This window comes from Actinia tenebrosa, unplaced genomic scaffold (genome assembly GCF_029948245.1).
Source record: "Actinia tenebrosa isolate PJP-AT-01 unplaced genomic scaffold, QUT_ActTen_1.0 PGA_scaffold4__44_contigs__length_22323623, whole genome shotgun sequence".
Classification (NCBI taxonomy): Eukaryota; Metazoa; Cnidaria; class Anthozoa; order Actiniaria; family Actiniidae; genus Actinia; species Actinia tenebrosa.
Window position 1 is genome coordinate 20,437,561 of NW_028292581.1, and position 22,251 is coordinate 20,459,811.

At 38.2% G+C, this 22,251-nt stretch overlaps 2 protein-coding genes across 2 annotated transcripts; one reads left to right on the forward strand and one right to left on the reverse strand.

Annotated features, from left to right (window-relative positions):
* Positions 1 to 519: 519 nt before the first annotated feature.
* On the forward strand, positions 520 to 19,145 carry LOC116287542 (glycine--tRNA ligase). Its single transcript, XM_089037062.1, has 17 exons — positions 520 to 816; positions 2,651 to 2,752; positions 4,012 to 4,114; positions 4,806 to 4,947; positions 5,446 to 5,534; positions 5,781 to 5,857; positions 7,415 to 7,560; positions 8,871 to 9,020; positions 10,506 to 10,668; positions 11,333 to 11,497; positions 12,191 to 12,298; positions 12,889 to 13,034; positions 13,386 to 13,474; positions 14,388 to 14,497; positions 17,469 to 17,562; positions 18,235 to 18,425; positions 18,813 to 19,145. The coding sequence occupies exons 1-17, from the start codon at positions 583 to 585 to the stop codon at positions 18,918 to 18,920; spliced, it is 2,217 nt and encodes a 738-aa protein (XP_088893188.1). The 5' UTR covers positions 520 to 582; the 3' UTR covers positions 18,921 to 19,145.
* Positions 19,146 to 20,142: 997 nt separating this feature from the next.
* Positions 20,143 to 22,251, reverse strand: LOC116287530 (acetylcholinesterase). Its single transcript, XM_089037060.1, has one exon. The coding sequence runs from the start codon at positions 22,220 to 22,222 to the stop codon at positions 20,429 to 20,431; it is 1,794 nt and encodes a 597-aa protein (XP_088893186.1). The 5' UTR covers positions 22,223 to 22,251; the 3' UTR covers positions 20,143 to 20,428.

The following is a 22,251-nucleotide window of genomic DNA, read 5'->3' on the forward strand; positions in this document are numbered from 1 at the left end:
TTCCTTTCTTTCTGCTGTTTTTTCCTCTATAAGGGGGCACAGTTGAAGAGCACAGATCAGTCTATTCTTTAAAAAGGCAGAAGTGGATACGCCATTGTGTCCTTTTCTTCTTCTTTATCCCACATAGTACAGTCTTAGTGACGTGGCTTTAATTCAGAGTGTAGGTGTCCGTAAAATCGACGATCTAAACTAAAGCAGTTAACAGATTACAACGAACGTGACTATCGACGAGACAGGCTAGCCACGTAGTTGTACTCTTACTTCAATCATCATTTATCAGCTAGTGATTATATCCACTGTCTCAAGGAGAAGCTATATAAGTACGTAAAAATTAAAGTCTCCTTTTGCATTTATTTGCTTTCCTTTCTACTCTTTTGTAAAGAAGTGAAGAGAGTGAAGAGAAGAACACAAAAACTATTTTAAAAAAAACGAAAAAAAAAACGAAAAAAAAAAAAAAAAAAAAAAAGAAATGAAAAGAAAAAGAAAAAAGTCCAAGTGGCCAGCGGTAGTGCGCATGTGTATTGCTGAAGACCGGTTCTTGATGATATATTTTCATTCATGTGCTCGTGAATCTAGAGGTGAATGAACCGATTGTTCCATCGATCTCCTCTCATCTTAAAGACCCTCTTTATATCCACAAATACCAGACAACACAGACTCGTTTCTCAGCATACCTCAGTTTTCTCACATCGATTCAGCTGTGTAGCAAGATACTCCAATCTTAACAGAATTTTTCCCTCGTGCAAGAATTTTACCATGGCTTCTGCTAAAAATGATGATGTTCTGGCAAATTTGAGAAAATCTGTTAAAGAACAGGTAAAATTGAATATTATTCTTAAAGATTCCATTTTCCTTTTTTTTATATAAATCTCACGATACGCGTACCATTGTATTTCTTTCTTGATAAAAAAGTTTGCTTTCCATATTTGGAAAATTGCTTCGATTTGATATTTTGCCGGGAAACCTAAAAACATTTCTTGATTCATTACCAAAAAAATTTTTCCATTACTATATTAACTCATCGTGAATTGAATTTTCATTTGATTTTCAGACGAAAATTTGTATTTTTTTAAGAAAATATTTCGTTGGATAAGGATTATTTTTGAGTAAGGACCGAAAACCATTTAAGTGTTTAAAAGATGTTGCATCATCCCCTAAATCGATTCTAAGTGTTTGTGAATATTATTAATACTACATTTAAAATACTTTTTTAATGTATGCATGTGGTTTATTTTAGCTTATCATTTTTAAGAATATTTTTATTATATTCAGATACAATTAAAATTTATGATCTATTTTGTTATTATAATTGTATCATCACTCTATAATCCCATATGAGCAACTATTGTATTATTTTCAAATTCTCTTTTCTGTCCAAATTTAAGATTAATTTGGATCATTTCCATTCACATTCTTTCGAGGAAAAACTATGACTTATGGGACCAGTCTAGTATAGTTTGGGATGATATAATTAATCTGCAATAGGACTACATGTCTGTCCAATTTGAAAATAATGAAATTCCTCTGACTGCCAAATTGGACTCTTCCAATTTTGTCAGTCCTTGGAATGTTTTTCATCAAAAAATTATTTCCAAATTGGAGGGTTATCAGAGTGTGATTATGATTACCAATGAAATCAGGTTACGAGCATTCCAGTATAAAATTTTAAATAACTGTCTTTTTCTTAATAAAGACCTCTATAAGTTTAGAATATTAGAATCGCCAAATTGTTCCTTTTGTCACACATCTATAGAGACATTAGAGCATTTCTTTGTGGAATGCAAATATTCAAACACACTGTTTTCTAAGATAAAAGATTGGTTAAAAAAAGCGTATATAACATTACCTGAATTGAATTTTAAAAAACGTAATATTAGGAGGAAGTAAAAATGTAATGGAGGAATTTCTCTTTCTATTATATAAATATGTATTATATAATGCTAGAATTAGAGGCTCTAGGCCCAATATTATTGTATTTCAAATGAAACTTTTAGAATATGAAAAAATAGAAAGAAGAATTGCCAGAAAAAAAGGCAAGTTGCACTCTCATGTAAATAAATATCAAAATCTTCAAGAACTATTATCTGAATTAAGACAAGTAAGCCCGTAGCACCATCTGTAACCACTATTTGTAATTATTTGTATTATTTATTATGTGTACTCATGATTTATGTTTGTTAATAAATAAAATAATATTTAAAAAAAAAAATTCCAAATTGGACAGCATGTAGTCCTATTACACATCATTATTATTATTATTATTATTATTATTACTATTATATTGTTATTGCTATTTTTTATTTATTTTTCATTTATTTTTTTATATGTTTCATAAGAACATTTATTTTACCTTTCATTTTATCGTAAACCTCCAAAAAATCACCCTGAGTTATATTTGCATTTTACCTTCTGTCATAATTTTTGGATGTCACTTTAATTTGGGTCTCTTGATATGGAAGATATTCATAATCCTTACTCTTCTTACTTTTTTGGAAATAAAATGTACAAACCCTGAACCATATAAAAAATATGGGAATACTTGAATATTGACCAAATTGCTAGTCCGGGGAGGGTGGGGGGTGGGGCGTGGGGGGGTTGCAGTTCAAAGTTGCAGCTAAAAACAGGAACGTAAAATATGGTATTTTTTCAGGGTGATTTAGTGAGAAAACTCAAAGAAGAAAAAGCTCCAGAAAATGATGTGGAAATTGCCATCAAAGAACTGAAAGCAAGGAAGAGGATGTTAGAGAAAACGGTAAGCCAACATCATTTAATTGTGTATACCAGACAGATAAAAACATGACTTACAGTAGATTGGATTTTCTTTAGTATAGCATATAGATCCAAACCAGTGTAGTACAGTATTGCAAATGCCTTGGCAGTCATTGCTGTAGCTTGGTCCTAGAAACCATTTGGACATTGGTCTGGTTTAAGAAAAAAATGGCCCAGGATTTTTATTTACTTGTATAATAAATATCTTTTCCATGAGGAAAATGGTTGGTACAGCTATCAAATACCACGCACTTCATACCATTTCTTTAAATGTTTGGATACTTGGAGACGCAGTGAAGAACACCATCCTTCCCCTATAGATATGAAGGTGTATGCTGGAGTGGATAAGCGGATGAATATCTATAAGGGAGGGGTGGTCTCAGTCTTCACTGCGTATCCGTGTATTGGCATTTCCACTTCAACATATACCTTTATATCTATAGGGGAAGGGGTGGTCTTCTTCACTGCATATCTGCGTATCCAAACATTAAAAGGGGCACTTGGATGAAATCAATGAAAATTGGAAATGACTTTAAACTTGGTTAAACTTATCTATATGGCCCAGATAGTAGCCAAGCAACATGTTTCCTTCACAGTCAAAAGTAGCGGGAAAAATTATCAATTGTATTCAGCATCTAAATTGACGTGAGTCAATGACATCATTTACTCAACCCTATTGTTCTTTTCACTTTTAACCCAAAATATCTCAACATCAAGTGGCTCCCAGGCTAAAATTTTTACTAATCTGATTTTCAAAATTATAATTGAGTCATATTATCCTCAAATACTTCAATTATTCAGACTTTCAAAAATCAGGGCGTTTTCCACCAAGTGCCCCTTTAAAGGAATGGTGTGAAGTGTGGGGTATTTGATAGTTACTCCAATTGGTTCTCATGGTAAAAAGTGTTATAAGTTAGCCATGAGCTGTTAATATTCAATCTTTTTGTGTTTTATAGAAAAATAGATAAGTTATAGTGCTTGGGAACAAGGTAATTCACCCCGGCCTGCTCTCATTCTGACCTCTAGCTCAGCTGGTAGAGCATCGGTAGTACAATTCTGAAGGTCGTGGGTTTGATTGTCAGCGAGGTCGGAAATTAATTTTTCCCAATTTAATTCCAAGGCTTTCGGCGGGAATAACCTCGTTTCCAAGCACTATAACTTATCTATATTTCTATATCTTCATGTATTTCATAAGTGCTACGCGGTCCACATATTCTCAATTTTGTGTTTGGTTTACCTCAGGAGAAAGAGATGACTCCTCAAGACGAAAAGTTTGACAGAGCAAAACTAGAGGATTTGTTGAAAAGAAGATTCTTTTTTGTGCCATCTTTTGAGATATATGGAGGTATGAACATACAGGAGTGAGAGAGGCTAGAAAGGTGGGGAAGCTGCGTAATGCCCTCTCCCCCCCCCCCCCCCCTTCTTCCCTGAGTCTAAAGAAAAAAGAATAAAGAGTAATGCAATCTAAAGAAAGTGGCATTTTAGGTAACAGGCACCACCTTGAAATCATCCTGAATCTGCCATGACATTTTACAGAATCAAGATTATTTCATTCCATCAAAATAATCAAAATCAGGCTGCATTTGTCGAACTCAGTGGTGTTATATATATGACTACATGTATTTAAAATTTTCATTATATCCAGCCTGGTCAACAGTTTTTTGGCCCAGCCAGTCCTCCCACTTGACATAAAACTCAGCAACAGTCCTTTTTCACACATTTGAACAAAAGAGATTCCACCACACATAGCCTTGCATTTAAGCTCCTTGATCAGGATGAGGTTGTGTGATTTTAAAATGTTTTTTATTCTTATGGGTATAAACATACCACCAAGTGATAAAACTCCGTGGTCCTTGAATTCAGTCTTAAATACATGTACGTGTAATAGAGCTAATTTCTTGCCCTCTTCAAAATCATTATAGTATTCCTCTTCCAGATAGATTCTGAATCCTTTTGACCCAAAGTTGCCACAGCAGTGGTATTCTTTTGTTGTCTTTATATTTATTGATTTAACTTTTGTACTGTACATTAACCAGGTGTGGCGGGTCTATATGATTATGGGCCATCAGGATGTGCAATGGAATCAAACATGCTTCAACTATGGAGATCTCACTTTGTGCTGGAAGAGCATATGCTGGAGATTAGAGCAGCTCTGCTTACACCTAGCCCTGTCCTCAAGTATGTACTTAGAATGATACTGGCTGGAAGATCCTAGCAGTGTGATGAACCAATGAATGAATGATTGAAGGAATATGAATGATTGATGGAATAAAGAGGAGGAGGAAGGGGAGGGAGGGGAGGGAAGGAGGGAGGAAGGGAGGGAGGAAGGGAGGAAGAGAGGGAGGGAGGGGAGGAAGTGAAGGGAGAGAGGAAGGGAGGGAGGAGGGAGGGAGGAAGGAAGGTGAGGGAGGAAGGGAGGGAGGGAGGGAGGAAGGGAGAGAGGAAGGGAGGGAGGGGAGGAGGGATACTGGCGATCAGAATTTATATTCTATACTTTATTTTGGAGCCAATAAAAAAAACATAAAGATAACAAAGTTACTATTTAAAAAAACATTTACATTATTGAGTTATTCCAGAAATAGTAGTTACAGAAATATCAATGCCCTTAACCCTATCCCCAGCCTTGCCGTTATGTGAATGTGAATCATAATAATCTTTATTGTCAATGCTCTTTAGAGCATCTGGACACGTAGAAAGATTTACTGACTACATGGTGAAAGATGTCAAGACTGGTGACTGTTATCGAGCAGATCACATTCTAGAAGGTCTGTCTTTTACATAATGCTTCAGTTTATTTATATACAAATTGAACTGATAAACACTCTAGGGTGGAGTAACAATAATGCACTCGCCTCACCTCTGGGGTTCTGGACTTGGCATTATGTTAGCAGAATTAATAGTTTGTCTCTGGTTTCTCTACATTTGCAAAAACCTGGCAGTGAACAATTCTGTCTTTAATCAGCCAAGAATTATTTAATAAGAAAATTGTTTTTTACAACTCTAATTTGTAGGACACCTTGAAAAATTGATGTCTGACAAAAAAGTGACGGAGGAAAAGAAGGCTGAATACCAGAGTGTGCTTGGCAAGGTAAGGTTCAATGTTTAATTAATGTTGTTGTGCAGATCAACATTTAATAATGTTGTGAAGAAGAGGGTTCACCACAAATCAAGTCAAAGGCTGATAAAGTAGCAGTAATCAACTACACCATCACCTTTTGTGTCTTGAGTCCAATTCCTGGACTCAGCAGCACAGTAAGGAGAGTTTGCTGGATCTCTCGGACCTTGATTTAAGAGTTCCCTTCTGGATTGCAATTGGATCTGTAAGTAAACTGCCCCCTTTAAATCAGCCCAGAGGTTGTTTCAGGGTTCTATCTGTGAGTCAGCTAAATGGCCTGACTTAGATCAGCCCAGAGGTTGTTTCAGGGTTCTATCTGTGAGTTAGCCATGTCCTGACTTAGATCAGCCCAGAGGTTGTTTCAGGGTTCTATCTGTGAGTTAGCCATGCTCTGACTTAGATCAGCCCAGAGGTTGTTTCAGGGTTCGATCTGTGAGTTGGCCATGCTCTGACTTAGATCAGCCCAGAGGTTGTTTCAGGGTTCGATCTGTGAGTTAGCCATGTCCTGACTTAGATCAGCCCAGAGGTTGTTTCAGGGTTCGATCTGTGAGTTAGCCGTGCTCTGACTTAGATCAGCCCAGAGGTTGTTTCAGGGTTCGATCTGTGAGTTAGCCATGTCCTGGCTTAGATCAGCCCAGAGGTTGTTTCAGGGTTCTATCTGTGAGTTAGCCGTGCTCTGACTTAGATCAGCCCAGAGGTTGTTTCAGGGTTCAATCTGTGAGTTAGCCATGTCCTGACTTAGATCAGCCCAGAGGTTGTTTCAGGGTTCTATCTGTGAGTTAGCCATGTCCTGACTTAGATCAGCCCAGAGGTTGTTTCAGGGTTCTATCTGTGAATTAGCCGTGCTCTGACTTAGATCAGCCCAGAGGTTGTTTCAGGGTTCGATCTGTGAGTTAGCCATGTCCTGGCTTAGATCAGCCCAGAGGTTGTTTCAGGGTTCTATCTGTGAGTGGGCCATGCCCTGACTTACAGTAGATCAGCCCAGAGGTTGTTTCAGAGTTTGATATGTGAGTGAGCCATGCCCTGACTTACAGTAGATCAGCCCAGAGATTGTTTCAGGGTTCTATCTGTGAGTGAGCCATGCCCTGACTTACAGTAGATCAGCCCAGAGGTTGTTTTAGAATTTGATATGTGAGTGAGCCATGCCCTGACTTAGATCAGCCCAGAGGTTGTTTCAGGGTTCTATCTGTGAGTTAGCCATGCCCTGACTTAGATCAGCCCAGAGGTTGTTTCAGGGTTCTATCTGTGAGTGAGCCGTGCCCTGACTTACAATAGATCAGCCCAGAGGTTGTTTCAGAGTTTGATATGTGAGTGAGCCATGCCCTGACTTAGATCAGACACTGAAGCTGTTTCGATTGTTATAAAATACATTTGAAGGAAATGATCATGAACTTGGCAATGATCAAATTGGAAAGATGGTATGCATTAGCAGTGTACAGAGTTACTTTTCATCCTGCAAAATACTATGAACCAGTAGAGTTACCAAAAGCCACTATTTACTTTTTGTAAGCTCTTTTGTGCATTTTCCAGATTGATAACTACACCATGCAAGAGTTAGGGGAGCTGATTAAGAAGTATGAGGTCAAAGCTTTAATGACTGGAAATGATTTGTCAGACCCTAGTGAATTCAATCTTATGTTCTCTACATCTATTGGACCAAGTGGTCTGATTCCTGGGTAAGAATGATGAATTGTCAGTAATATACAGTATTTATGAAGGTTATTATTGTGTAACTGTTAATTATTATTGACCCACAATTGTAAGTGCAAATATAGGCCCTTTGGACTGAAGTAAATAAGTCAGAACATATCGTAATGAGTCAAATTATGGTTAAAAACAGGCGTTCAGCTCTTACATGTAAGTTACATGTGCAGTACGTATACATGGGGCAGCATTGCGTGCAATATTGCAGGCAGTGTTGCCAAAGTAGGATCATTCTTTACTTCAGTAACATTGCAACAATTACATCTCGTGACATGGCTCATAACATCAATCACCTGCAATATTGCTCACAATGTTGCACAGCGTGTCTGTAACTTAACACATACTATTGCTATAAAACAGGGCTTCTGACAGGATGCGGGGAAAGGATTGAAATTATGCGGGATTTTTTTCCGGATTATGCGGAGAAAATGGTAAATTCTGCGGAATAGGATGCGGGATGACGTCACAATCGAAAAATTTTTTTTTTACAGGATTATACACGTTTTTAAAAATTTTGCTTCTTTATTTAGCTCCAAACTTTGTTTGACTAAAGTTTTACGCAATTATTTACGGTTTACCTTGATTTTGCTTCTTTACTTGACACTGGCCTTCTTTATCTCTAATCCACACGTGTGATCGTCGTGTTTTTCGCACTACACGCAATTCTTCTCTTTTTTTTTTGAAACCTTAAATTTATGATCTGTTTTTGAAGCTTAACAAAAAATCTCAACGTTATTTACCACCTCACCTCACCTTGCACAACAAAATATCGTTTGCATATTCGTAGTTACTGCGCAGTAATAGATTATTTATAATTATGTACGCCTTATTATAGGAAATTAACTCGCTTCACAAAATCAAAAATTCTTATAAATAGCATAATTTAAGTCGTGTTAATTTCTTCTTTTCTTCCATATTTAATGGCTTCATAATAAATTTATCCATTTTGAGCTATTATAGAAGTCGCTAGATCTCAAATGTTTACGAGAGAAATATTATTTTATGCGCGAAAATCTTGTCTGCGAATACACTTCTAGCCAATCAGAGAGTATAAAATTTTGCCTTACCTTACACTGTGAGTCACCAACTTGCGCGCATGTTCTCTTTCCCTTTATTGTTTTGATGACTAAAAACAAAACGGAAAGAGCGCATGTGCGGAAGTTGATGACGCATGGGGGTGAGGGTAGGTCAAAATTTAAGCTGCAACCAGTTACTAATAATAGCCCAACTTGGAAAAGAAAAATTATTTTCCATTTTGTTAATTTCTATCTTTAAATTACAGTTTTCTAAGACCTGAGACATCACAAGGTATCTTTGTGAATTTCAAGCGTCTTTTAGAAGCCAACAATGGCAGACTTCCATTTGCGGCTGCACAGATTGGACCTGCCTTTAGGAATGAAATCTCTCCAAGAGCTGGTTTACTTCGAGTCAGGTACTAAAAATTATGTTATCAATGCTAAAACTGGAGAAATAAAAAAGCTGCATGCTTGCTGTGTGCAGTTATAAAGCATGTGTGGGAGTTCTGCTAATCCCTAAGTGCTTTATAACTGAACACAGCACAGCAAAGCAAAGCAAAGCAAGCATGTTTGATATTTAATTTTTTTCTATACATGTATATGTTGAATATCAATTAGAATAGCTGTTTTTTGGTATACATGTAGAAATAATGCACTCACCTGCTGTGTATTCTCATAAAGCTTGCGCTCCCAACCAATCAGCATAACTGTTACCCAGTAAGCTCAGTTGTAAGACAGACTTCATAAATCTTAAATCAGAACACAAGATTTATAAATCATGAACTATAATCAGAACACAATATTTAGAACAGTTGTTTAATTAAAAAATTTTTAGTTGATATCATAGGTAACTTGGATTAAAAGTTTTTTTTTTTGGTAAGATAGTCTGCCTGTCGTGCAGGAGATCGTGGTTCAAGCACAGGGAGCCCAATTTAGATTAAAGTGAACGGTGAAAATAAAATCAGAAAAATTAAATAATTAATATTTTTTTAAAATTCGAGATCAAAATAATGCCCTCTGTAATGCGAAAGAGCAAAAAAATCAATGAAAAATGCACTAGAACATTTTTTTTTTGCGCATCTTTGTTTTCCTATATAATTTCCCTATGGCATCTGATGTTATCTTATGTATATATAATAATAATAAATAATAAATATTTCTTATATAGCGCCTCTTCCATAAATGTCCAGTGGCGCATTACAATAAATTCAAAACTAAATTATCGTAAAAAATACTAGACCTAAAAAAGAAAAATTAAATCAAGAGCTAAAGTACCTTAAAATTACTTAATAAAATATTAATAAAATTGCAATAATATCCCTAAATAATTCCTAAAAATATATAAATAATCAAAAAGTGCTCTAGTTTTTGACGTGGCTTAAATAAAATCGCTATATACCGATTTAAACAGATGCGTTTTCAATTTAGACTTAAAGCATTCTAAAGATTGGCATAGTCTTATATTCTGTGGCAAGGTAATAATTAATTATTTAATTTTTCCGATTTTACTTTCACCATTCACTTAAATCTAAATTGAGCTCCCTGTGGTTCAAGCCTTGGCTGGACCGCCGCTCAGGGTCTTAAAATAGCTGAGGAGAAGGTGCTCACTTTGCAATGACAAATAATCAGTCAGCTCTATTTACAGTATGTTGTTCATTGACAGCAGTAAAAAAAAAAACAATTTTACAATATGCTGTTATTAAAGTGTCTGACTTCACAGAATTTTCTTTTTACTCAAACCATGGATCATGAGAGGATGATCCATGCTCAAACTGTTTAAATATCTATGCAAATACACTAATTTACTTTATATTTCCAATTTTCTTTTAGTCAGTGGAAATCAAATAAAATTGAATATTGAAAACCGCAGTAATTGATTGAATTTTTTTTAATTTCTGTAGAGAGTTCACTTTAGCAGAGATAGAGCACTTTGTTGATCCCTCAGACAAGAGTCACCCTAAGTTCCCTAATGTCAGTGACATTAAGGCTGTTTTGTACCCATCGAGTTATCAAATGGATGGTCAACCAGCATTTGAAACAACCCTTGGAGATGCTGTTAACAAGGTCTGGTACTTCATAGAGCTTCTTTGCTTACGCATATTCATACTACATATCATTTCCTAGAGTATAATTCTTTGTTTAACGGTTATGTATGAGATGACAAAAATATTGATGGGGAACCATGGAGAGAAAGGTACAGAAAATTTAGAAATTGGGCTGGGTCGTACAGCTGTAGGTCGTAGATATTCTAGAAAATAGTGTCATAGACTTAACGACTTAGGTAAGAGCAAAGGCAACATTAATTTAGATGCAATCTCCAATAAAAATGTGGATGGGGGAAGGAAGGATTACCCCCCCACCCTTTCAATTTGCAAAAAAGTCCCCCCCTAGCCCTTCAATTTGCAAAAAGGTCCCCCCCCCCCCCCAAACCTTCAATTTGCAAAAAAGGTTAAGTTTATATTTGTTGAATAAGCATGTGTGGGAAGGGGAGATGGGCGCAGGGGATTTAGCCACCACAGCCATTCTCGTACCGTTACCCTTATCAGCTTTTTAACAAGAAATCGATTTTTCACTTAGAAGGGTCTGGGTAGCCTGCATCACATTCAGATTTTTCTTCATAAATACCGGTATTTACGAAGAAAACTCCGGATGTGACGCAGGCTAGGTCTGGGTAGAGAATGCGGTTTTCCATATTTAAAAGATATTCTAATTTTCATATTTTGTTTAGAAAATTATCAACAGCACAACGGTAGCTTACTTCATGGGTCGTGTCTGGCAGTTTCTGGTCAAGATTGGTGTTGATAAGACAAAGTTTCGCTTCAGACAACACATGTCAAATGAAATGGCTCACTATGCCTGTGACTGCTGGGATGCTGAGCTGAGGACATCTTATGTAAGTCATCATATACTCTTTGCAACACTCCAGTTTGGAGTTCTCTTTTGCTCAGGTTTGGCGTCATTTTTATGTAGAATATTTATGCATTCTGGACAGTTAAACAACACTTGACGTTCTCACTGTGGAATTTCAAAGTGCTTGTATCATTGAAGTTGTGCATTCTTTACTTTACTGTTGGTATTTGTGAATATTTAGACACTGATACGAGGTTAGCCCTGAGTAAATGAGTCTAATCAAGGAACACAGTGGTATTTGACTAATTTGAGAACAGTCTATTCTATATGATGATTTGACATTATGGACGTACCATGCAGTGACTTGCATACACGAAGCTCAAATTTCCTTGATTTCATTCAAATACTAGATCTACTCTATCATGGAACATTGTGGATAAATTAGGGACCAGTCATTATTTAAGTCGGAGGGGAAGAGGGGTGGGGGAGAAAATGGGGGGCCCACTTTTATTTGATTTTTTATTGGAGCAGGGGGGGCCTTGAAAGGTCAAAAGGAGGGTCGGGAGGAATTTTTTGAACAATTGAAGGGGGTACCCCAAAAAAAATGAATGCTATGAGGTTGGGGCCTGGAAAATTTCTTGCATCAAAAACATCACGTTCTGTGTTTTTGCTGAGAAATTCAATCATGCTACACACACTCCTTATAATAAATGTCTATGTGTTTTCTTACCCATAGGGGTGGATAGAGTGTGTGGGTATTGCTGATCGTGCCTGCTATGATCTAGTACAACACACCAATGCTACAGGAGACAGACTGGTAGCACAAGTTGATCTTCCTGAACCTGTATCCACACTGAGTTAATGAGGAGAACCACCCTGAATAAATCATTTAGTTTGTTGTGTACTATGGATGTAATTGGTGGGTATGGAACAGGTGCTTAGAAAGGTCTCAAGGGCAATGTACCATTTTTCTGCCAAAACACACGCGTATCATGTTTGAAGTTTCCCTCCATATACACGGAGGTTTTCTGTCAAAACGAAATATTGAGTCGAGTTGTTGAGTTGAGTGGAATTGATTTGGATTGGTCGCCTTGCTACGCCACTGGTATGGAATAAGAATGTGGAGGTGGGAGTTTATTGTGGAGGCTTTTCTGTCAAGAATAAAAGTTGAGCTTGTGATGCTGGGAGTGGGCAATGGTTCAATTATGCTATTAAGTTGTATGTACAGTATTGAGTTGAGTTAGGGAGAGTTGATTTAGTTGAGTTACACACAGTTTAAGAGGGTGCAGTGCAGTGCAGCGTAGTGTATTGTATTGTAGCGTGTTGTGTTGTGCTGTGCTGTGTAGTATTGGGGGCGATTTGAGTTGATTTTAGATGAGTTTGTACTCGTCGAGTGTCTGGTATTGTGAATCCTTAACTGATGATATCAATCAGGTCAAAGTAGATGTGTTAGAAGTGGTCCCAGACAAGGCCGCTTTTGGCAAGGCATTTAAGAAAGAATCAAAACTTGTCATGGAATCACTGTCAAAGTTTGATAACGACAGCGCTGCTCAAATGGAGGAAGCCTTCCAACAGAAAGGGTAGGTAAACACCTGGAATCCATACATCTTTGCAATACAGTACTACTAGTTTACACAGCCGCCATGTTGGTTGATTTTGATAAAGAGTTGTCATTAGTGTCTTTTGTTATATCATCCAACATGGCCGCAATGTATTTTGCTCTTTGATTTTTGAACCAACTAGAGCACTCAGTTCTTAGGAATTGACAGCCTTCATTTTTGATCCAATCAGAGAGCTCTAATATTCAAAAAAACATACAGGCCGAAAGCATTTTCTGCCACATTCTTGTTGGTGCAAGACAGTGTTGCCGTGTTTTACAAATTCGAAAATCTACAAGCATTTATCGGGTTTATTTATTGGTTGATTTTCAGGGAACACACGATCAATGTAAACGGCGAAGATGTGGTTATACAAAAGGGGATGATCAAAGAAATAAAGCGATATCAGAAAGAACTCCATGGTAAGTTCCTATGAGTTTTTTTTTTTCCCCTCACACACACGATTCACCTTCCATTTTTTTCCTTTGATTGAACGTTTCCTTGTAACTGCTTCGACATGAGCTGTAATTAGTATCGAACCTTAGCCACAAAAACCCCCAAAGAACGCAATCTACAGTTGACGATGACAACGTGGACTTACCTTTTAAACTGCGTAATATGAAAATGAGTCGCACGTTCCTGAACCAATAGGACATTTGCACGATGGCGTCATTGACCTCTACTACCAGACTCCCTTGCACACTTTTTTTTTTGTTCAGTTAATTAGCACCAATTGTCTTACTATTCTCATGAGGAAATACAAATTTAAATAAGAAAAAAATTCGCAAATCATCTTGGTAGTAGAGGTCAAATGACGCCATCATGCAAACGTCCTATAGGACGTTTGCATGATGGCGTCAGTGACCTCTACTAACAGACTCCCTTTCAAACTTTCTTTTATTCAGTTAATTAGCACCAATTGTCTTACTATTCTCATGATGGAATACAAATTTAAATAAGAAAGAAAATTCGCAGAGCACCTTGGTAGTGGGAGTCAAATGACGCTATCATGCAAACGTCCTATTCGAACTTTCAGCCAAATACGACACTTAAAATTCGTAGCCCACATTACCAGACCTCCATATTCTGCCCTTCAGAAACAAGTTCTTTTTTGTACCAATAAGAAGCCCTATGCCCGAGACCCCTGGAAAAACTATATAGACATTACTGAACTGTCTAAAGTACAATTGCAAAAGAAATATGCAGGACAAAACAGGATTCCTGCTCCTGCAACAGTGGACAGGAAATATCCATGATGATGATCATGATGCTGGTGACTCAGACGAGTCAATAGTTGTATAAATGCTACAGTGTTAATAAATTTCGTTTTCACAGTACGAGACGTAGAGCCTCATGTTATTGAACCATCTTTTGGTATTGGACGAATCTTGTATTCCATCTTGGAACACAACTTCCAGATAAGAGAGGGAGACGAGCAGAGAACGGTAAGTTCAAATTCCATCCGTCTAAAATTAGAAACACTCTTTTGAGATCCCAGAGTCAGTGGCTCATAATACTTGTAAACAATCGACAAGTTTTGGCGCCTTTTGAATCACACACGGCAGTCTATTGCAAAGTGCACATCGCGATTTTTGTCTGGGGTGGTCGCGTAGCAATGCAAACGGCGGTAAACTTTTAACCAACGTCAGAGGGATGTAAAACAACAATTGAAGACGTAAAGAAACATTACCCTTGGGGAGACCACACTCGGTGTCTATGCATAATATTAATCACTTCTAATGTTTACCATTGAGTACAAAGGAGGCGATATAATCAGATTCATGATAAAAAGTATTGATTATAGCTTTCAGAAGCTTAGCAGTTTCGAACAATTATAAGTCATTTGTGTCCGAGAAAATGTCGAAAGCCCCGTTTACACTAGCAAAAAGATATAACTAGCTAAAAACTAGTGTGAGCTGCGTCGGTGTTTCTAATGAAACAGTAATGATGAAAAGGTAAATTATACACCGTGAAAAGATGAAAAAACTTACTGACGTTTCGGACGCTAGTCCTTCGTCGGAGTAAAAGAGAAAGAAGTGGTAGAAAGGAGTGTATATATGATAGAATAAGACAAAAGAAACCAATGAGAGCAAGGTAGGCAAGGAAACAAAAACAAACAATCAAAAGACAAAAGAAAAGGTTAGTTGAAAATAAAGCGTTCATTAATCCCGTTGGGACTAAGAGTGCCCAATAGGTGAATAAGCCGCATTTCTTTGGTCTTGCGACAATCATTGTTGCCGTTAAGCAAAGAAAGACCGAAAACAATGAAGTCAGAAAGAGAATGGTTAGCTAGATTAAAATGGCGGGAAACTGGTTTGGTGGGATCGTTATTGCGAATATCATAAAGATGATTGCAAATGCGATCACCAAGACGGCGGCCAGTCTCGCCCACATACAAAAGATTACAGCGGGTACATTTAATACAATATACAACATTAGAAGTGGTACAAACAAAATGGTCAGTGATTTTAATAGTAGATTTAGGACCGACAACAGAAGTGTGAGAGGCTATGTGAGGACAAGTATAACAACGTTTACGAGAACAGCGAAAAGTACCAGGTTCTTTGTTAGAGGGAAGAACTCCCTTGACCAAGAAAGAACGGAGATTACGATCACGTTTATAGGAAAAGAGAGGGCGGTTGTTGAAAATAGCAGAAGTGCGAGTATCAGAGTCAAGCAGAGAAAAGTTGCGGTTAACAATGGGTTTAATGGAAATGTTAATAGGATGATACGTAAGAGTGAAAGGAATGCGGTCATTATAGGGACGAGTGTGAGGAGTGAGAGCGGTGGTACGATCAATAGTAGAAACTTTACGAATGGCGCGATCAATAACATGAGCAGGATAATTACGCTTAAGGAAGAAGGAACGCATCTCAGAACATTTAACAGAAAAATCAAGATCATCACTACACAAACGACGAAGACGAAGAAATTGCGAGAACGGAATAGCGTTAAGAGTGTGCTTAGGATGAGAAGACGAGTAGAGTAAATAAGAATGCCTTAGACTTTACGTGGGAGGTTAGTGAAACATCAGTCACTTTCCTTGACATCTTGCTTAGTGTTAATGACGACCGTCTTAGCACTAGTGTCCATTACAAACCTACTGACTCTCATTCTTATTTACTCTACTCGTCTTCTCATCCTAAGCACACTCTTAACGCTATTCCGTTCTCGCAATTTCTTCGTCTTCGTCGTTTGTGTAGTGATGATCTTGATTTTTCTGTTAAATGTTCTGAGATGCGTTCCTTCTTCCTTAAGCGTAATTATCCTGCTCATGTTATTGATCGCGCCATTCGTAAAGTTTCTACTATTGATCGTACCACCGCTCTCACTCCTCACACTCGTCCCTATAATGACCGCATTCCTTTCACTCTTACGTATCATCCTATTAACATTTCCATTAAACCCATTGTTAACCGCAACTTTTCTCTGCTTGACTCTGATACTCGCACTTCTGCTATTTTCAACAACCGCCCTCTCTTTTGCCTATAAACGTGATCGTAATCTCCGTTCTTTCTTGGTCAAGGGAGTTCTTCCCTCTAACAAAGAACCTGGTACTTTTCGCTGTTCTCGTAAACGTTGTTATACTTGTCCTCACATAGCCTCTCACACTTCTGTTGTCGGTCCTAAATCTACTATTAAAATCACTGACCATTTTGTTTGTACCACTTCTAATGTTGTATATTGTATTAAATGTACCCGCTGTAATCTTTTGTATGTGGGCGAGACTGGCCGCCGTCTTGGTGATCGCATTTGCAATCATCTTTATGATATTCGCAATAACGATCCCACCAAACCAGTTTCCCGCCATTTTAATCTAGCTAACCATTCTCTTTCTGACTTCATTGTTTTCGGTCTTTCTTTGCTTAACGGCAACAATGATTGTCGCAAGACCAAAGAAATGCGGCTTATTCACCTATTGGGCACTCTTAGTCCCAACGGGATTAATGAACGCTTTATTTTCAACTAACCTTTTCTTTTGTCTTTTGATTGTTTGTTTTTGTTTCCTTGCCTACCTTGCTCTCATTGGTTTCTTTTGTCTTATTCTATCATATATACACTCCTTTCTACCACTTCTTTCTCTTTTACTCCGACGAAGGACTAGCGTCCGAAACGTCAGTAAGTTTTTTCATCTTTTCACGGTGTATAATTTACGTTTACACTAGCGATTTTTTTGCGATTTTTTTGCGATTTTGTCCATAATAAATAATGGTAAAGAATTTACTTGTAAAGTTTTTTTCAGGATACCAAGATTTTCCTAGACGAATGTCTCTTTTAAAGGATGAGACAAAAGATTTCATATTTCCGAAAACTGCCACAAAAATTGCAGCAAAAATCGCCGCAAAAATCGCCAGTGTAAACGGGACTTAACAAGATCTATTTATTCACAATCAAATGATATGTTGTTTATCGCAGTGGTTGTCTCTACCTCCCTTGGTAGCTCCTGTCAAGTGTTCTGTCTTACCTCTCAGCAAGAATAAAGAATTTGATCCATTTGTCAAGCAGTTGTGTAAGTATCATCGTCGATGAGGCTTCTCAACCTGTTGCACCCTGTCGGGCTCTTTGCGTGGCTTATGTAGAAACTCACTATATTTATACATGATAGATGGGGCGGTAAGCCGTGTGGGATGGGCTCGGAAATCATATAAGAACATGTGTAATAGGTAAATTACGAGCCTTGTATGAAACGACTGAAGAAGGCTCGTAATTTACCTATTACGCATGTTCCGAGCCCATCCCTCACGGCTTACCGCCTCATCTATCATATACTACTTTTCATGGGATTCTACCAGTTCACTAGATACACCGTGCTGACGAGGCCCAATACAGGCCGAAACAGCTATCCACGGTTTCTAGTTGAGCTGGCTCATTTTCTACACGACTTGAAGTTGTGAAAGTCCCATTGGCACTCTTCTTCGGTCGTTTCATACAAGGCTCAATACTTTGAAATTTAAATTTCAAAAATGATCATGATGGCGGTGATGATGTTGGTGATGATGGTGATGGTGGTGGTGATGCTGGTGGTGATGCTGGTGGCGATGATGCTGGTGGCAATGATGCTGCGGGTAATGATGCTGGTGGTGATGATAATGATGGTGATGGCGATGATCTTTACATGGATAGTATACTGTAATTATATTTTAGGCATTAACCTGCAAAAAATGTGTTTTCTTAACTGCAGCCATGGCCCTGACAGAGTTGGATATCTCTCATAAAGTGGATGACTCAAGTGGATCAATAGGAAGACGTTACGCAAGGACGGATGAAATAGCCATTCCTTTTGGAATCACTGTTGACTTTGATACAGTAAATAAAGAACCTCATACAGCAACCATGAGAGAACGAAACACTACTAGACAAATAAGAGCAGAGGTAATGCAGGAACTTTGTTGAGAAAAAGGGTAGTGATGTTGGCAGTAGTGATGATGGTGGCGGTAGTGATGATGGTGGCGGTAGTGATGATGGTGGCGGTAGTGATGATGGTGGCGGTAGTGATGATGGTGACGGTAGTGATGATGGTGGCGGTAGTGATGATGGTGGCGGTAGCGATGGTGGTGGCGGTAGCGATGGTGGTGGCGGTGGCGGTAGCGATGGTGGTGGCGGTGGCGGTGGCGGTAGCGATGGTGGTGGTGGTGGTGGTGGTGGTGTGGATGATGGCGGTAGTGATGGTGGTGGTGGTGTAGATGATGGCGGTAGTGATGATGAAAGCGATAGTGATGGTTTTTATTTTCTTTAAAAACTCAACATTTGTTTTTTTAGATCAATGATTTACCACAGCTTGTCAGCGATTTGGTTCGTGGAAAAAGAACGTGGGAAGAAGTGGAGAAGAAATATGGTTTGTTTGAAGGCCAAACTACATCAAAATGAATAGGATTTCAAAAAGGAGAACCAAGCATTGCATAATCAAATAAAATTTCTCTTGTAAATTATAATTTTCGATGCTTGTTACATCAATGCCTACTTGGACATTCCCATCCCAACCCTTTAGTCTTTTTTATTCCAACAGTGAGGTAAGATTTGGAATTTTGATGACTTGAGCTGTTCGATCTTATCAAAAGAGAATAAATTCTAACTTGTAGTCGGCCAACGTTATCATTGCTGTCGTGTTTGCTTTCTTCTTCTGCCATTGTCAACTTCACAGTTCCCTGCGTGCTCCATCTTGAAAGATAGCCGTGCCTTTGCATGGAAGCGATAGGAACGATGAGATTGCAATGATAGTGACGTGAATAATTGTCCAATTTGTTAAAGAAGGTCTCTATCATTGCAAGCTCACCGTTCGTCTCGCTTCGATGCAAAGGCACGACTTCCTTTTAAGATGGCACAGGGAACCTTGAAGAGATGGACTATTCCCACCTTCCCTACCCCACCCCCCAATATAAAACGTTTAATTATCGATCTGCTAACGCCTTACTGAGTGAATGAGTTAGTGAGTGATGCATTTGCATATTCAGACCCCTCACAATAACTCGTTTCTACGCTTCGCGTATCCACGAGTTAAGAAGAAAAAAATGAGAGTATAATAGGCCATTTAAGAAACGGTTAACAAACGTGGGTGGGTTTTGGATTATCGTCTACTTGGCAAACCATTTTACCATTTGGAAAAGAATCTCAAGATAGATACAGGTGTCAGTACTAACCATACTTTATTTGTAAAAAAACAATTTTTAAAAGTCTTTGATTAATTCTGATTCTTTGGAATGAATTCAAAACTCGCTACAGTCTCGTGCTCGATTCTAAAGTGGCCTTGATTTTATAGACATACTTTCAAGATTTTCGCTGTCCGCCAGCTAGTTTTATGTGTCTTAGAAAGACGTAAAAATAATCTTTATTTGGTTAAAAGACCTCAATTAACTGAAGTTAAATTGCATAAAGGGTTCAAAACCTTGAACGTTTTCATGGGGATGGGTCAAAATTTTCAATCACGTGATAGGTGACCAACCTGTAAAATCTGAAATCTGTAGCTATATGAGTTTGTCAGGTACAAAGTGTTCCTGTTATCACTTTTGAATGTCTTTGATATCAGTGAATTTAACTCACATAGAAGAAATTTAACAAGACAATTATATTTTGATATCCTTTTTATTTTTATTTTAATCTTAATTTTAACATAATTTAAATTCGATTTTAGTATCCTTAATTATGTCTGTCGTCAAGCAATTTTGTCAAGAAACGGGTTTCCTGTGGAATGCCCTAGGTTACAATGCTGGTTCTTTACTTCCTCCAATAGCCAATCTTTTTGAGTGCTTAGAGTCTTAATAATTTAGCTTTAATAATACTTCTATTCTATTTAGATTAGGTTCTAGTATTAGTATAATCGTATTCTTTTCCGATGAGCGGTTGGTATCTAAAGTGAGAGAAGGTGGTAGCTCACTTTCTCACCACAGTACTCCATTAAGGTTGGGAGCTCCTCGAACAAAACTAGCGGGGTTTGATTCATCTTTGGGTGATTGTGCTGGTCTAGCAGCTTGGCTTCTCTTACATCGGCCATACCAGACTTTACTTTTCGGACATGGAAATAGTTTTGGAAAGTAGCTGTTCCAGAATGCCATTCTTAGTGGATGGTACTTGCTGGTCATGGCAGGGGTTTTCTGGATTTTCAGGAAAGCTTTGTTAGATGTGTCGAAGGGAGTCCACTGCACTCCCTGTACAGGGCTAGGACTATTAGGAGTACCAGATTTGGCGAAATTGGTGAAAAGAGTTAACATCTTCTTACTGACAGCTCTGTCATCATCATCGAATGTCGAGTTCGCTCTGGATGATTTCAGTAACGGTAAACCAAACTTGTAGGGAGTTGTATCTTCATGCATCACTCCCTTCCAAGTTTCTCTTGTAAGTATGCGAGAGCGATGAGCGAATTCAAACATGTATGTAGTAGCACCATTCTTGCTGTGAAAGGACAAGACATCATGAGTAGGCGCGTTAACCAAAGAGTCACCCCGCATATCCAAGATCTTATCTCGAAATGCTTCAGAACTTTCCAAGTCACCCCAAGGCGTGTACTGGAACGCAAGAGCATCAAAAGCAATAGGTGCCTCTTCCTTTGTAAATTGTAAGAATTGTGGAAAAAACTGTTTATCTAAGTAGTTTCTGTAGTCTGTAATATTACTTATGTTCGCGTCCTTAAACCCCAATGTTCCTTCGTTGCTGACAAAGCCCGACATCAGTGGAAGCTTAGAGAAACTCCACTTTTCCAATAGCTTTCGTGGTTCATCTAGTAGGAAGTGACCGTCGACAAATGGCTGCATATTAAAAGGATCTTTATCGTGTTTGATGATATCGTTACCCTTCAACCTGCGTAAACATCGAACTGTTAATTGCGAGGTCGTTCTTTTGCAGCCAGAAGCCTTAATAAGAGTTTTGCTAGCATTTAACACAGTGTCTCTTTTTTTGGTGGTAAAGGGAGTCAAGGCAACGCCGCTGATAGCTATTCCGCGATGGAACAGATTCTTGGACAGAGGTGATAAATAATGTAATGAGACACTCGATCCTCCTGCGCCATCACCAAGGAGAGTGACTCTAGTTTTATCCCCACAAAAACCATCAATATTGTCTCGAATCCATTTAAGGGCCTCTATTTGGTCAAGAAGACCCAAATTCCCCGGTGCTTCTGAGTCCCCCGTGGTAAAGAACCCAAACGCTCCGAGTCTATACTGGATGGTGACAAGAACCACACCATGCTTTGGGAGATACTCAGCTGGGGATATATCACGAAAAGGGGAGCCTCCCAAAAAGCTTCCTCCGTGAATATAGGCCATCACTGGATATTTCCTCGTGCACTTCGTACTTGGAGTATAGATGTTCAACAAAAGACAATCTTCGCTCATATTTTTACTACTGTTAAATCCAGGCCAGGCCCGTTTTATAGATGGTATGTATGGGTTCTTATCTACAAATTGTAAACATACTGGTGGGCGGGATGTGGCGTCGTAGTCATTTGGTCTTGATTGACTGCTAAGAGATTGTGGAGGTTTGAAACGAATTGGACTCTGCGCATATGGAATACCCAAGAACTTGTACACGGTATATTGTGGTCCATTTTCGATTTGAATGACTTCAATTTGCCCAAGCACATTGCCTTGTTGTGTTGAGACTCTTATCGGTGTTACAGACGCGAGTAAAACATGATAATGCAGGAGAGAAAGGAAAACAAAGATGTGCAGCAGTGACATCGTTGTGTAACCAGTGTAAGTTCTGCTAA